At 57.5% G+C, this 14,213-nt stretch overlaps 1 protein-coding gene across 1 annotated transcript in view; it reads left to right on the top strand.

Moving 5' to 3' along the window:
- The window catches only part of DCP1B (decapping mRNA 1B), a 62,805-nt gene extending 53,709 nt beyond the window's left edge, over positions 1–9,096 (top strand). Inside the window, exons 7-10 of the mRNA XM_065888234.1 lie at positions 2,310–2,438; positions 4,112–4,789; positions 6,717–6,965; positions 9,031–9,096. Of these exons, the coding sequence (XP_065744306.1) occupies positions 2,310–2,438; positions 4,112–4,789; positions 6,717–6,965; positions 9,031–9,096 (1,122 nt within the window). The remainder of the gene's footprint in view (positions 1–2,309; positions 2,439–4,111; positions 4,790–6,716; positions 6,966–9,030) is intronic.
- Positions 9,097–14,213: the final 5,117 nt, after the last annotated feature.

Raw genomic sequence — 14,213 nt, 5'->3', positions numbered from 1 at the left:
GTCTGGATGCGTGTTAACCTGAATGACCTCTGAGGGCCTCTCCAACTCTAAACCGTGTAAATGTGTGAAAATCCCAAAAAGTAAGAGGAGGAAGCATTTGGAGCTGGAGGAAGGTGATACGGATAAAGTGAAGCCTGGTGACACAACTTTTTACGCCAAGTTAATAAAGTAATTTAAAAACCTTGTTTTGGCCGGTACTTTATGTTTTCTCCCCGAAGAAACAACTTCCTGTGGATCTGCTGTGAAGTAGCAGTGCTGTGACTTGGAGCTTCCTCCTCCCGGTTAGGCTCGGGGCTGGGGTGCAGGTGAGCGGGGGCAGCAGCCGGGCCAGAGCGGTCCTGGGCCACGGGGCTACGTGCTGAGCCTTCAGAAGTGGACTGTTTTGAAGAATACGTGTATCCACGTGTAACTGAATCACTGCGTACACCTAAAGCTAACGCAACATTGCAAGTCAACGATACTGCAGAAAGAAAAAGAAAAGAAAAGAATAAGTGGGATGTTTTGTATTTAAGATGATTTTGTGTTCTGTGGCCTAAGGCAAGAATGAATAGTTGTCCTCTAGCTATGGTTCTGACTTACGAAATTAAAGAAATTACTGTGTCTTTTGATGTTCACTGAGAAAATTCAAGCCTATAAGAAAGAAAACAAAACTACCCATAATCCTGCCACTCAAAGATGTCTGCTTTTAGCACTTCTAGTGTATTTCCCCGCCGACTCTTCTCCCCTCGTGGACACGTGTGTTTGTGTGATAACACGGGCTCATGTGACGTTGTTGTTAAGGCCTCGGGTACTCTCAAGAACCCATTATACTTTCTCCAACCCTGCATGTTCTTCCAAGTAGCTTAAAGTGTTTGGGTCGAGAGAGGCATAGAAACTTAGACAAGTGGAAAACGAGCTGCAGAGATCAGTGGTGTCTCGTTCTGGGCACTTTCTACGTGACAGCCAAGCCTCATTGGTAGGTCGCCCGTCCTAGTGACACGGAAAGCAGCTTCCGGCCATCTTCCTCGGGGGTAGCTGTCTGCGGCCCACACGAGCGCGTCCACAGTGAAGCAGTCTGCAACCCAGGGTCCCTGCACACAGGCAGGGCCACTCGCGGAAGTGAGCCAAGCGGCCACTTTCTCGGTAAAGGCTTTTCACGCCAACATTTTATCAGTGACTGTACGAGGCTACACTCTTGTCTTGCGTTGGTGATCCACATCTTAGAATCCAGGCCAGTGGGTCCTGCAGCCGTCATTCACCTAAGAATTAGAAATGATATTTTATGACTCGTAAAGTGATTTCACGTGCCATTCAATACTAGTGCCAAATATACAAAGTACTGGCAGAAAATAATTAGTCCTTTGTGCAGTTAACTTTACAAGCCTAAGTGAGCGTGGTAGTAAACGGCCCCAGGCGCCTACATCCTTGAGTAGAAAATACAGCCAATAGCCATAAAGCACACCGGGAACCGTGGGACCCCAGGGACAAGGTTGCATTGGCAGCCACTCCACCTCCAGATGGTGAGGTGTGGCCTGGCCCGAGGGCACAACAATGCCGCGGAGTCCACAGTGCAGAAGGCCGTGTTTTACAGTGAGTTTTATTTGGTGTTTCAACAAGGGAAACCCAGACATCACTGCTGTGCCCTCTCTGTTACGAACGCCACGGTGTGAGTGATCGCATGCTTGGTTAGATTAATGTGTGATAATGACTCAGGGTTTGAAACGATGAGGCTTGTCTCTCGTCTCTTTCTCTGTGAAATTCTAATTTGCAGCGCGCGGCTCCAAACACTGGGATTTGAATTACTCTGTCTGTGCAAAAAGCCATTTGTTAAATAAAGACGATGTTAGTAATTTTTAAATCAGCGGTTTGGGTCGGCTTGACGTTTTGGTTTGTCGACTAAAAAGGGCTGGTTGCTGTGAAGACGCAGTGCTGCAGCCTTCAGTCAACTGCCAGGCGCGCGCAGAACCCTCCCGCGGCCCAGACGAGGCGCCGAGGGGGCGCTTCCTCCACCGTTTATCCCCGAAGGGCAAGCGGGAGACTGCGGCTGCTTCCCGGCGACCCGCCGCCTTTCAGGCATCCAGGCGTCTCAGGGCCTCCAGGTCCTGCAGGCCTAGGCACGGAATTGCACAAACTAAGAAAAATTCGACCTGAATTTGACTTATACTCAAATGTAGCTTATATCAGAGGAGAGTAAGGGATTTTCCTTTGTACATGGAGATCTATTTTTTTTTAAGTACCAACTAGATAAAATAAAGAGCAAGAAGATGCGTTCTTTTTAAAAGATTAAAGCTTCTTCTACACCAAAAATGAGGTTCTTTTTTCCATTTCAGTGTAAAGCCTGTCCTGAGCCCAAACAGATCAGCAGCTCGTCCGCCATCTACGACAACCCCAATCTCATCAAGCCGATTCCAGTGAAGCCCAGTGGGAGCCGGCAGCAGCGCGGCCCTCGGCCCGGCCAGGTGCACAGCCCTCTGCTCTCCGCCCGGGCCTCTGTGGGGCTCCTGAGGGACTTGGCCCGGAGTACGGTCAAGGCGTCAAGGCGGGGCCGATGCTCTGCAGGTGCCCTAAGGTCAATCCAGGAAAGAGAGATTCCAAAGTAGAGATTTTGTCATTGTTAATAATTTACTCTTCCTAGAAAGGGGTTGCAGTTTTTCCTTTTGGCATTTCCCTGACTCTGTGCTAATCCCTTGTGGACTTGAACTCCTTAGAGGATAATGTATTCTAAAAAGACAGCAACCTAATATCATGTCAGAGCTGACGGGACCATTACACGTCGGGCTGTATTCTTCCACGGCCCCTGAGGGAGCCACAGCCCACGCGCCCCCGTGGTGCCAGGTCCGGGACCAGGCGCTGTGTGTGTATATGGGATTCCTGGTCTAAGGACTGGTGTCAAATCCCCCTTTAGACCTCATGGCTTGTCATTGTTTTTGCATCTAAGATATAAGCATGACAGCAGTTTCTGCGTGAGCGTATGTATTTTTCAGAAGAGTCCAGCGTCAGCAGAATCGCTGATCTGCAGGTCCCACCACTGAGTGCGGCTGCTTCCAGTTCTCAAGGTTATTCCTCACTAAAGGTTTTTTTTTAAAGGGAATTGGTTTAAATCAATTTCAAAAAAATGAACATGGGGCTTCCCTGGTGGCGCAGTGGTTGAGAGTCCACCTGCCGATGCAGAGGACACGGGTTCGTGCCCCGGACCGGGAAGATCCCACATGCTGCGGAGCGGCTGGGCCCGTGAGCCATGGCCGCTGGGCCTGCGCGTCCCGAGCCTGTGCTCCACAACGGGAGAGGCCACAACAGTGAGAGGCCCGCGTACCGCAAAAAAAAAAAAAAAATGAACATGGACACCAAAAACATAAAGACTGGCTAATGCAAGTCTTATATTGAATTTTGTAAAAAAATAAGTCTTTTCTAATTATCTTTTAGCTTCTGTTATAAGTTTGCTTTTCATGGACATTTTTTATTTTAAGAGAAACCGGAATATGTTGACTTTAGGAGAATCTCATGTTTGCTTAGCCCAGCAAGACAGAAAGCAGCAGGGAAATGCCAGATGACACAGGGCGGGAAGGAAGCAGGTTGGTTACAAGCCAGGGCGGCGCAGGGGGGGCAGGGATTGTGGCGTCACACATCTGACGGGTTGTTATCGCTACCGTTACGTAGTTGGAAGGATCAAGTTAGACTAAATGACTTAGGTTTCTTTCCAGCCCTCCATTTCTCTAATTCTGTGGAATACTACCGGGAATTCTGAAATCCTCACGTTTCTGCGAATCCTCAGTGTCTTCCTGTACTTTGCAGGGACAGACGGGCTTCCTGTTGAAGAGATCGTTTGCCTTTCAGTGTCTGTAGCTTTGTGCCGCAGTGGTCCCCAGCCTGTGAACCCCAGGCCCAGCAGGGATCACGTGTCTGTTTATCCATCAGCAGATACGGATCATGTAACGGCCGTCCTGGGGGTGGGAGGGAGAAGGCTGTGAAAATTTCTGACATTAAAAAGGAGGTCCCAAATGTGTAAAGTTTGTTATCACTAAGCTTCTTCATCCTTTCTAATTGACTCTGTAAATAGTAAGTTATGTTTCACTGCCCCCCATATAACCAAATTACATGTGGCCCCATTTTCAGACGTGGTTATTTGTTCCAGACCTTAGACCCTGAACCCCAACACCTGTCCTTGACGGCTCTCTTCAGGAAGCTGGACAAAGCTACGTGTCACGAACCCGCGGGGCCTCCAAAGACCCTCCACCAGCAGCAGCAAGAGAAGCTTCCGATTCGGCAGGGGGTCGTCCGCTCCCTGTCCTACGAGGAACCCCGGAGATGCTCGCCCCCGGTCGAGAAGCAGCTCTGTCCCGCCATTCAGAAGCTCCTGGTCGGGAGCGCGGACCTGCAGCCGCTGGCAGAGCTGCCCGAGAGCCGGCCCTGTAGAGACGCCGCGCGGCCAGGGTCTCCCTGCGGCCCCGAGGTCTCCCGCCGCGTGCACGGTGCCCCCAGGACTCAGAACCCGCCGGACCAGCTCCAGAGCATCCTTGGGGCGCCGGCACCAGACGCCTCGGCCGAGACGCCGGGGCCCCGGGCACTCCCGAGGCCAGCGCCCCCCGGCCCTGGGCCCGGCCGTCAGCCCCTGGGGCCCAGCGAGGTCTCCCCGCGGGAGCTGCTGTGGAAGCTCCAGGCGGTGCAACAGGAGCGGCAGTTGCCGGCGCCCGGCCGCCCAGCCCTGGCGGCCAAGTTCCCCGTGGCCACCCCGAGCGCTGGAGCACGGAACCCCCTGGAGTCCTGGAGGGACCAGACCCCCAGCACGGAGCAGCAGGCTCCCCTCCTTCAGGTAGGCGGCTGCCGGCCGGGAGGGGCTGCCAGGGCGCGGGGATGCGGGCTCAGCCCCGTCTGGTCTGCGCATCGCGTCCCGCCTTCGCCTCCTGCCTGGAAGGGAATCTGGCTTTGGCCCAGCAATCTGGGAGCTCCTCCCTTCAGAGGCTTCATTCCTACAGTTAAACCTTCGTGCGACGAGGTTTGACGTGGCCGTGGGAAAAACCCAAATCTTTGACCTCGGAAACCTAGGGTCTGAAATCATTTGAAATCATTCCGGGGATGCCAGACACCTGACCTCGTCTGGTGATTTCGGTCCACAGTAAGTCATCGTGCGTTCATTATCCAGGCCGCGCTTACCAGCGCTGACTGCGTGCCCCGCCCCTGCGGACGCCGCAGCCCGTGGGCGCTTGAGGCCGGCAGAGAAGCAGGCCCCCGACCCCGGAAGGTGCAGCCTCCTTGTCTGTCTGAGCAGGTGTCGCTTAATGAGGGTCCGGAGGGGCAGAAGGCTCTCTCCCGGCCCGCGACATACACACCGGTTGCCAGAGAGGGGAAGTGTTGTGATTCTCAGAAATGTTCTGTCCCCGCAGGGAAGAGGGTTCTCTATAGTCACTAATGACTTAGAACGGTGAGAAAACCGAAAGCTTTTCCATTTCTTCACTGCCTGTGGGTAACATCCGGAGATCTGACGGAATTTTTTTTTTCCATTTGGATTGGTACAAATTCACTGAAAATGCATTGGGTTTAAAAATTAGGAAGTTCTCCCTATTTATGACGTTGGTCCTTCTGTCGTGTTTCGGCAAGTAGCTTACGACAGTGCCTCAGAAATCTCTCACTTTCTGGAACAGAGACCATCGGTGTGGAGCACAGTCTTCACGTATGTAAGACTGTGCGTTGGAGTGTTCTTGCCTGTTACTGATGAAAATCTCAGATCTGAGTTCCTGCCGCTCTGGAGACATGGCTGTTCCCCGCCCTCATCCTCACTTCACTGTCACAGTGCCCCCCTTCTTCTGCTTTTGCCCCTGCGGATTTAGACTGGACCCTAGGAAATCGGGGCTAATCATTGGCCATCTGCCTCTGCGGGCAGGTCCCCTTCCAGTGCTCGCGGGGTGCAGGGCCGCGGTGCTCCTCTGTCCACGAAGCCACCGCCCCTCGCGACGGCGCGCAGGGACAGTTAAGCAGACCACCCGCCTTCCTCCAGGCTATTCTGTGCCCAAGACGACGCCCAGGGAGCTTCTGAAACCACAGCAGCTCCTCGTGGCTGGCCCTGTGCCCGTTCTCATGAGCCCCTGGGCTTCGGGAGGCTAACAGTAGCGCTCTTCCCTCTCACCTGAGCTGGGGACAAGTGGGAGGTGGCTGTAAGCATCAGGTGGGTCAGATGTCGCCTGCACAGCTGGAAACACTATTGGGACCCCTGGTTTTAGGCCTGCCGGCCAAGAGAGGCGGACAGACCCGCCCAGACAGACGGGCCACCTGCGCGCCTGCAGGAGTGGCCCCGGGGCTGCCCCCGAGACCCGAGCACGGAGAGTCAGGAGGTGGGGTGGACGGTGATCCCACCGCCTGCCCGCCCCGCCGCACCAGGCGAGGGGGCAGGCGGCCGCTGGTGGGTGCCTTACGGCGGAAACTTGGGGCCGCAGCCGGGAGGGACGCAGACGGACAGCCCCGGCGGAAAGGCTGGGGGCCTGGCGTGTGTCCCCAGGCGATGACAGGAAGCCGGAGAAAGGAGGTGCTGCTCAGAGCGCGAGCTTTGCCTGCCGTGGGGAGCGTAGTCAGGACGGCAGGCGCCGGCCGCCAGTGCCCAGGAGGGAGGAGCGCGCGGATGGAGGCTGGCCTCCCGTCGCCCTCGGCCCTGGATGGTTAACACTGAACCCGCTGTGTCCTCTGCACCCGCCCCGTGCGCGAGCCGCCCTCACCCACCCGCCCGTCGGCCCGTTTCCCACCTGCAGGTCCTCTCGCCCCGGCGCGCCCCGCCCGCCGCGGGCCCATCTCCGCTCATGTCGCCACTGGTGTTCGCGCAGCCCCCCTGGGCCCCACCGCCAGAGAGGGGCAGCGGGCTCTTGCCCCCGGGAAGCCAGGACCCGGCGGCCACCCCCAGCGGCTCCCTCCTGCCCCTGCGGACGCCGGAGCCCCCCAGGACGCCGGGCAGCGCCCTGACCAAACCGCAGCTCCAGGAGGCCCTGCTGCACCTCATCCAGGTAGGAGGGCGCCGCCTCCCTCCTCGTAGGCCTTTCCCAGCGGCCTGCTGCCCTGCTGGTGCCTGTGCCCGCCTCCTGCTCCCCAAGGGCAGCAGCTCACCCCGAGACCAGCGCTTCTGGGTGCGTTTCAGACACTCAGTGTGGCTCTGGGCGTTGTGACTTGGAGGGCTAAGTCCTCGAGTGCCATCCGGCAGAAGAGGAGGAGGTGAAGCCGCCCCTGGGAGGGTCCCGGGTCTGTGGGGCCGTCGGGAGCCAGAGGGCAGTGGAGGGGAGGGCCGCCCTGAGCCCGCGGCAGCGCCCAGGCCGCTACTCGGGGAGGATGCAGCTGGGGCGGCAGGAATGGCTGTGATGACCACGGCATGTTTTATAGATGACCTTGAAACCTGCCAGTGAGGACAGGCTGGGATGGCTTCCTCGTGCCCCTATGAAGTAATAAGGGCGATGACACTTGTACAGAGCTCTGGGCCGGGCACGGTGTTAGACACCAGGACGCCGAGGCTGAGGGACTGGCCTGAGGTCACCAGCCAGTAAAGAGCAGAGCTGGGGCTGCAGCCTGGCTGCCGTGCCCCTTCCCACTGCACGACGGGGCCGGGAGATGGCAGAGCCCACCCCGAACGCGAGACAGGCCTTGCAAAGTGCAGTGCGCTCACCCAGACGGACCGCAGACACCCCAGCTCACGTACTGAGGTATCTTTTTCGCAGACAGTCCGTAAGGTTTTTGCTTGAGTGTCAGGCGACCTTGAGAGCGGCCAGCACTTTTGCTCGTCTCATCCTACTCAAAAAGACAGTAGTCGCCGTTGGTAAGAATGTTTCTTTAAAGGTAACGTATTTTAGAGAGAAGGAATGGAATGGGGACAGAAATCAGCATCTGAGTGTGAAAGCAGGGTAGCAATCTGCTAAAGACAGACGAGAAGTGACCGCACCTGACTAATTCATAAATGAGGGTCTTTTCCACCTGTTCTAGAAGCCATTCATGAGAAGTTCTTGGGGACTTAGGCAGGGCATCTGTAAGCTCCTTTTCTGTGAGCAATAAACAAAAAACTTGAATGTAAAAAGTTCCACATTTTTTCTGGCTTATTCCATTTAATAACACTGTTCCAAAGATCTCTGTGCAGTAGTGGGGACCCCTAAAGTCTGGAGCAGCCCCTGGACCTTGCTCGTTAGAGACCAGACGTCCGTTCCCTCCACCCGGCCTGCGTTTCACGTTCCCCGCGCTTTAGACGGCATCTTCCCCATGAGCTGCTGGGAGTCACTCAGGCATTCGGCTTTGCTCTCTGCCTGCTGTTAGGACACAGGCTCGTGCTGGGAGACTTTGCAGGAAAGCCAGGGTAGCCTGGCTCCAGGCCAAGCGGGAGTGTGAAACGCGGGTGAATTGCCAGGGCGATAAAGGACGGGGTGGGAGGGAGCCGCGTCTCCAGCATCAGAGACAGAGAAAACCGCCGATGGAACCGTGGTTCCCTCGGCCTCGAGAGTGGCAGCAGGGGCCCAGAGCCCGCAGTCTCACCGCTGCCGGCTTGCCAAGGCCAGAGCTCTCCGTAGCTAACGGGGGGTGGTGCAGCGGGGTGGAGATGCACTGGCTCTGGCAGGGTACCAGCCAAGCACGTTGCCAGGGAAGTCTTAACTTACGCCCAACAACGAAGGCACCCCTTGTGGGCGACTCGGGGGCCTCTCAGAGCCACCAGTGACCTCCCAGCCAGGCTCAGAGGACTGAGCTGGGTTACGTCCTCCCCGTGCAGCCTCCCGGGGGCCCCAGGTCTCTCCACACAGGAGGCCAGGCTTCTCGGGAGCCGGCCCGCTCCGCGCTGCCCCGAGGCTGGTGCCCGCCTGAGCTGCAGGCCACGAGCACCTGCCATGTCCCGGGCTGGCCACCGAGGACCAGCAGCTGACCCTTCTGGCCTGGCCTGCAGCCCACTGACTGTTCAGCTTAAAAACCAGCCTCCGTGGGCACGCACAGGTGGGGAGGAGCATCTTAGGATCAAGGTGCCCGTTCAGCCCCAAGACAGAAGGCCTCTCGTTTCTGCCGGCCAAGTCACATCCCCTGGGGCCTTTGATTTGTGTTTTCCAGAATGACGACAACTTCTTAAATATAATCTACGAAGCTTATCTCTTCAGCGTGAAAAAGACTCTGTGAAAGCAAAACATTTCAAGACTGATCTCCAGGGCCTTCCGGCTTGAGGTTCTTTCAGGTCACAGGTTGTTTCCCTAAATGTTTCTGCCTTTTTTAAAAGTATGTCTTATATGAAATAAAATGCTCCAGGCTTTTTTCAGTCACGCAGTTTTTTCATTACATTCGTCAATGCACCTGGTACCAAGAATTGAGTGGGTAGGGAAAGTCCTTTGCTCAGATCACACGGTAAATACCCAGCTTAAATGACTTTTTCTTACATGTACTGGGCCATTTCTAGATGAGTTCTCTCTCTGTGGGAAGGGGTGTTCTGGGAACGTGGTTTCTTTCTTATTAGCAGCCCCGGTTATTTCTGGAACTCGGACAACGTGCCGACCGCCAGGTGGCGGTGTCAGCCCGTGACCACTGACGCGCCCCGCCAGCCTCTTCCAGACAAAGTAAACCTTTCCTTTGTAAACATCCGTTGGGCCTTCGAAGGGAAACGATCTCTAAAGGTACTTCTCACCAGTTTCCAGGGGGGAGTTGTTTAGGGGTCCACAGATGGCCCAGATTTCCAGCAACACCGCGTCTTGTCCGCTCCTTCCGGCAGAAGCCTGCCTGCTTCCGAAGGAACGTTTCATCATTTTCAGCAAAACGTGCTGAGACGAAGGTCAGAGAAGACTTTAAGGCCGGTCCTTAAGCCTCTGTGGGGAGGCAGTGGAGTGCGGGCAGGACAGCAAGGATTCTTGAGGTCGTGGAGCGCACTGACGATTCGTGTTCACAGAGACGAGGGCCTGCTCTGCCCCCAGCCCTCCCCCGGGTTGAGTCGGCCCGGAATTGGTCCCTGCTGCTCACTGGAGATAAAGTGAGCTTTGTGTTTCTATAGCCCTGTTTATTCTTGGACCATAAAAGGCTCTCTAGAGGCCCACACAGGAGCTGGGCCTCGTTCTCCTTTTAGGGGTCACAAAGGAGGCAGGGAAGGAGGTTTCCTCACAGCTTCTGATGCCCAGAGGTGAACTGGAAGCTCAGACCTGGGGTAGGCGTATAACCAGGCAAGGGAGCGCCTCCCCTCCGCCCGCCCGCAGAAGGGCGCCTTCCCTTCGAGGAGGGCCCGGCCCACCTTGCCGGCTCCGCCGTTCCCTCCCGAGTCAGGAAGGGACGCCTCCCTCTGCTTCTCCGTCTCCTGTAGCGCCTGACGCCCTGACAGACCACAGAATCCCTGAAGCTCGTCATCGCGTGTGCAGCGTTTCAGGGCTCTTACGGGGAGTGTGGGGCAAGGGGAGACACACTGCCCTGTTGCCCTGCATTGGTGACGCTCACCTCGGCGGCACACACTGAAACTGGAGCAAAATCCACCGTCTCCCAGACCGCGGGCGACCTTCAAAACCCGCGGGCACGTCTTCGATCTGAATTACACGTTCAGGGTGGGTTCTCCAGCCGGGGAGAAAGGAATCCCACTGAAAATTCTTCTCATATATTTGTGGTAGCAAGTGGCTAATTCCTGAAATATGTATTCCTTTACTTGATTGTTATATAAATAAAATAGAAATCCCAGTTTCAGCACCTACTGTGAAAAGGTGGCCGTGCGCTGTGGCTGGAGGGGACCCCCGCCCCCTGTGCCTGGTGTGGTCAGACCCACACCGCAGACGTCACTGGGCCTTTCTAGGTCAGCACCACAGGGGTCTGTTTTGAAAACAAATTCTCCATCCTCTACTGGATCATCACTTTAAAAGTGATAGGCGCAGCTTGTTCAGACCAAAGACTGAGCCCCCTTTCAAAGGGCTCGGAGATGAAGAGCTGATTTCCTCTGTGTGGGAAGCAGGTGAGAGCTGCTTTGTCCAAAGACCTTTCTCTGGAGGGTCCGGGAAATGGATTGCAGGGTTATCTAAGCACCCAGGACTAGATCTCACATGTAAACTCACTTCCTTTTTCCCACCTCACCCCAAATTCTGAGACCATCCTGGACGCCCTGCTCCCTGTCGCTGGCTTCCGGCAGCAGCTTGAAGCCAATTGAATTCCAAGGGGAAGGAAGCCTGAGATGGGTCCCTGAGCAGCGTTATCCCGGGCACTGGATTTCAACCCTGGAGAAGTGACTGAAGTTGGTTCTGCCTGGTGCAGGGACAGAACACGGGGCCTTGGTCAGGCGGACTTGCCCTCACGTCCTGGACCAGGGACCTCGTCTGAGATGCTGTTCTTTCGTCTGCAAACGAAAGCGGTGCGCAGCTCTCAGGTCGTCGCAGGGATTAGATGGGAGCCATGTAGGGAAATGGCGCCTCGGGCTGAGAGGCACAGGCTCCATCCTGCCCGATGGGGGTCCCACTGGGGTGAGGCCCGCAGCAGCCGGAGCGCCCTCGCCTGCCGCCCACAGGACACCGCTGCACCCTCTTCTCCCTCACTCCTTTATGGATGATGGGGGGCAGTGCGCCTCACCCCTTCCCCTCAAGGGAGGTGCCCTGAGCTCCTCAAGACACACACGTCAGTCCGAGTAACCCAGGGCCTTGCCCCCCGCCGGAGGAGGAGGTGCTCTTAGGCCCTACAGTCCTGGGCGGTCCCTGCAAAGACGCACGCTCTCATCTCCCCATTCAGGGGGTGAGAACCCTCGTCAGCACCCTCAGGAACCTCCCGTGCCCCGACCCTGCGGCCCCCACCCACCCTTTCCCCAGGCAGCTGGCGGAGACTCCAGCCTGGGTGCTGCATCGCTTGCATCCCAGGTGTCCCTTCTTCCTCAGACGCTGGGCACGGCCCGCGGATCCTGGCCCAGGACAGGCAGGACTGCGGTCTCTTCTCCCAATGGGGAAGTGCACGTCGGAGGACACACGTCCTGCAGAGGAAGTTCCAGCCGCTGACCGGCCCCAGCCAGAGGACACATCAGCGGACACCATGAAGACCGGTGCCCCTGGTGTGTGGCCCCAGGGACGGGAGCTGTCACGTCAGGTCCAGGCCTCTGAATGCCAGGCCGCACGTGTCCAGCAGGATGTCACCCAGACGCAGGCGGGAGAGGAGCGTAGGACTGACCCCACCCCGCGCCCAGGGTACAGCGTCGGACACGACGTCTCCACAGCCCAGCTGCTCACTCCCGCCAACAAAAGAGCCACCTGCCTTTCCACCTGCTGCTCCGTTCAGACCCGTGCCTCCTTCTCTCTTTTCAGAGAAATCAGGTGCTTCCAGGCTTTGGATCTTGGAGCCCTCTTTGAGGTCACACGTGTCGTCTGCAGCCGGCAGGCGGGAGCAGCTCTGCCTCGTGGAAAGTTGCCTGGCTACAGATGGGTGCATCTCCCCGGCATGTTGCTGAATGCTTGGTTTTCAGGTTTCAAATCCTCAGCACCCACCTCTCGTACAATTAGCGGGGGGAGGGGGCGGTTACAAATACCTGGTATATTTAACTCAACCTTGAGTATCTCAATAGATTTCCACCAAACTGGGTTATGAGTAATGCCTCCTAACAGAGCCTGGAGAGAAGCACACAAATAAAACCTGTGTGTGCAGACCGTGGTCTTAAAACACCGCGGGGTGGCTGAAAGCAGAGCACTGCGGACCGTTCCCCTGGCGGCGGCTCTGAGCAGTGGCACAGCCAGCCTCCTGGGCGAGGTAACTGGGGGCACAGCGGGGAGGAAGTAGAGAATGTTCTAGATGCAAGAGAGAGGGGGGGGACCGGCAGGTGTGAGCCAGAGTCTAAAAGGCTGGGAGCACCAACCTCCTGGGTACAAGTCAAGGTGGGGCTTCCCTGAGGTCGGCAGGTGCTGGACCTCCCGGCTCAGGGTGCTGGGCCGCGGGCCTGGGCCTGGAGGAAGAGGTCCCAGCCAGCTGTGCCCACAGGCGAGTCTGGAAGACATAACCCGACACCTGGCTGGGAGGCGATGCCTGCCGCGGCCGCGTTTCTCAGCACAACACATCTACCGGCTCCACGGACCAGGATGGCACCCAGGCGGCCACGCTCCGTGTCTTCTCTGATGACGAGCTCTCGGGGTCAAGAAGATCTGGGCTCTCCTCCCAGCCCCCGTGTCCTCCCTCGACTGTAAGCTCCGGGGAAAAGCCATTCCCCCTGTGTCTGTCGCGGGAACAGGGAAGTCCTCGCTGGGGCAGAGCCCGCCAGTGTCCGCGGTGGCATTTCCTGCCGGATGGCGGCCTGGGTGTGCCACGGGCAGGAGGGTGGTGCCCTTCGCGCCGGCAGCTGGGGTGAGGCCTCCCAGCCCGTCTTGGTTGCCTTTCTGGCTCTGCCGTAAATCCGTGCAGAAATCTTTCTATGTCGTGCCCACTGCGCTTTCCAGGGTTGTAAGCTCCTTAAGTTTAATTCCCTGCTGTGTACGTGTCAGTCGGCCTTGTGTGCCCAGAGGCTAAGAAACTGGCACCATGGGAAACCCACGCCTGACACGCTGAGTGGACAGGCTGCACTGCCGTCAAGAGGCCCAGCCCAGAGCGGGTGTCTGCACCCTGCCGGAGCCGCATCTTTTCCAGGACCCTCCGGCCGGACCCTCACCTCCCACCCATCCCTGCAGGGCGGGGGGCGGGGGGCTCGGGGAGAAGATGGGCAGCGGAGACTCCTCTGAAGGACCAGGGCCTGGTCCAAGGCAATGGAAGCTGAGATTTAAACACAGAGAGAGGATGCGGATTGAAGAAATATTTAGGAAGCAAAGTCCGTGAGACCTGGTTATGGCTCACGTGTGGATGAGTCGTGACGGAGCCGCCAGGGCTGGTTCCTGGCTCGGGCGAAGGGGACAATGAGGCTCGGTGAGCAAGTGCTGGGAGTTAGTAATAATAATAACGTACTAACAAGAGCAGGAGGCCTACTCAGCACCCCCACGCCCAGCACCGCTCTCCCCTCTCGGGGCCGCATCTCGTGCGTCCCTCCCCGAAACCTGCCAGGCTCGGCACTGACGGGCCTGAAGCTGAGTTGGTTTCTTCCCGCGGCTGCCCCGCCCTCCGTCCGCTCAGAGGCAGAGCTGTCCGTCCCCACCCGCCGAGCTGCCCACGGGGCTGGCACGCGGGGCAGCGTGGCCGCGATCGCAGGCTGGCCCGGGCTGGGGGAAGGAGAGCCCGAGCTGGTACCTGTACTTCCCAAACCCGCCCCCCGCCCCCTGGGGCGCTGATGCCAGCAGAGCAGGGTCAGTCTCAGGAGTGAGGTCCTGGGTGCCCTGGGCCCAGAC

Source organism: Phocoena phocoena, chromosome 11, assembly GCF_963924675.1.
Source record: "Phocoena phocoena chromosome 11, mPhoPho1.1, whole genome shotgun sequence".
Lineage (NCBI taxonomy): Eukaryota > Metazoa > Chordata > Mammalia > Artiodactyla > Phocoenidae > Phocoena > Phocoena phocoena.
Note: the sequence above shows the minus strand (reverse complement) of the source record. Positions and strands in the feature narration are given on the sequence as shown.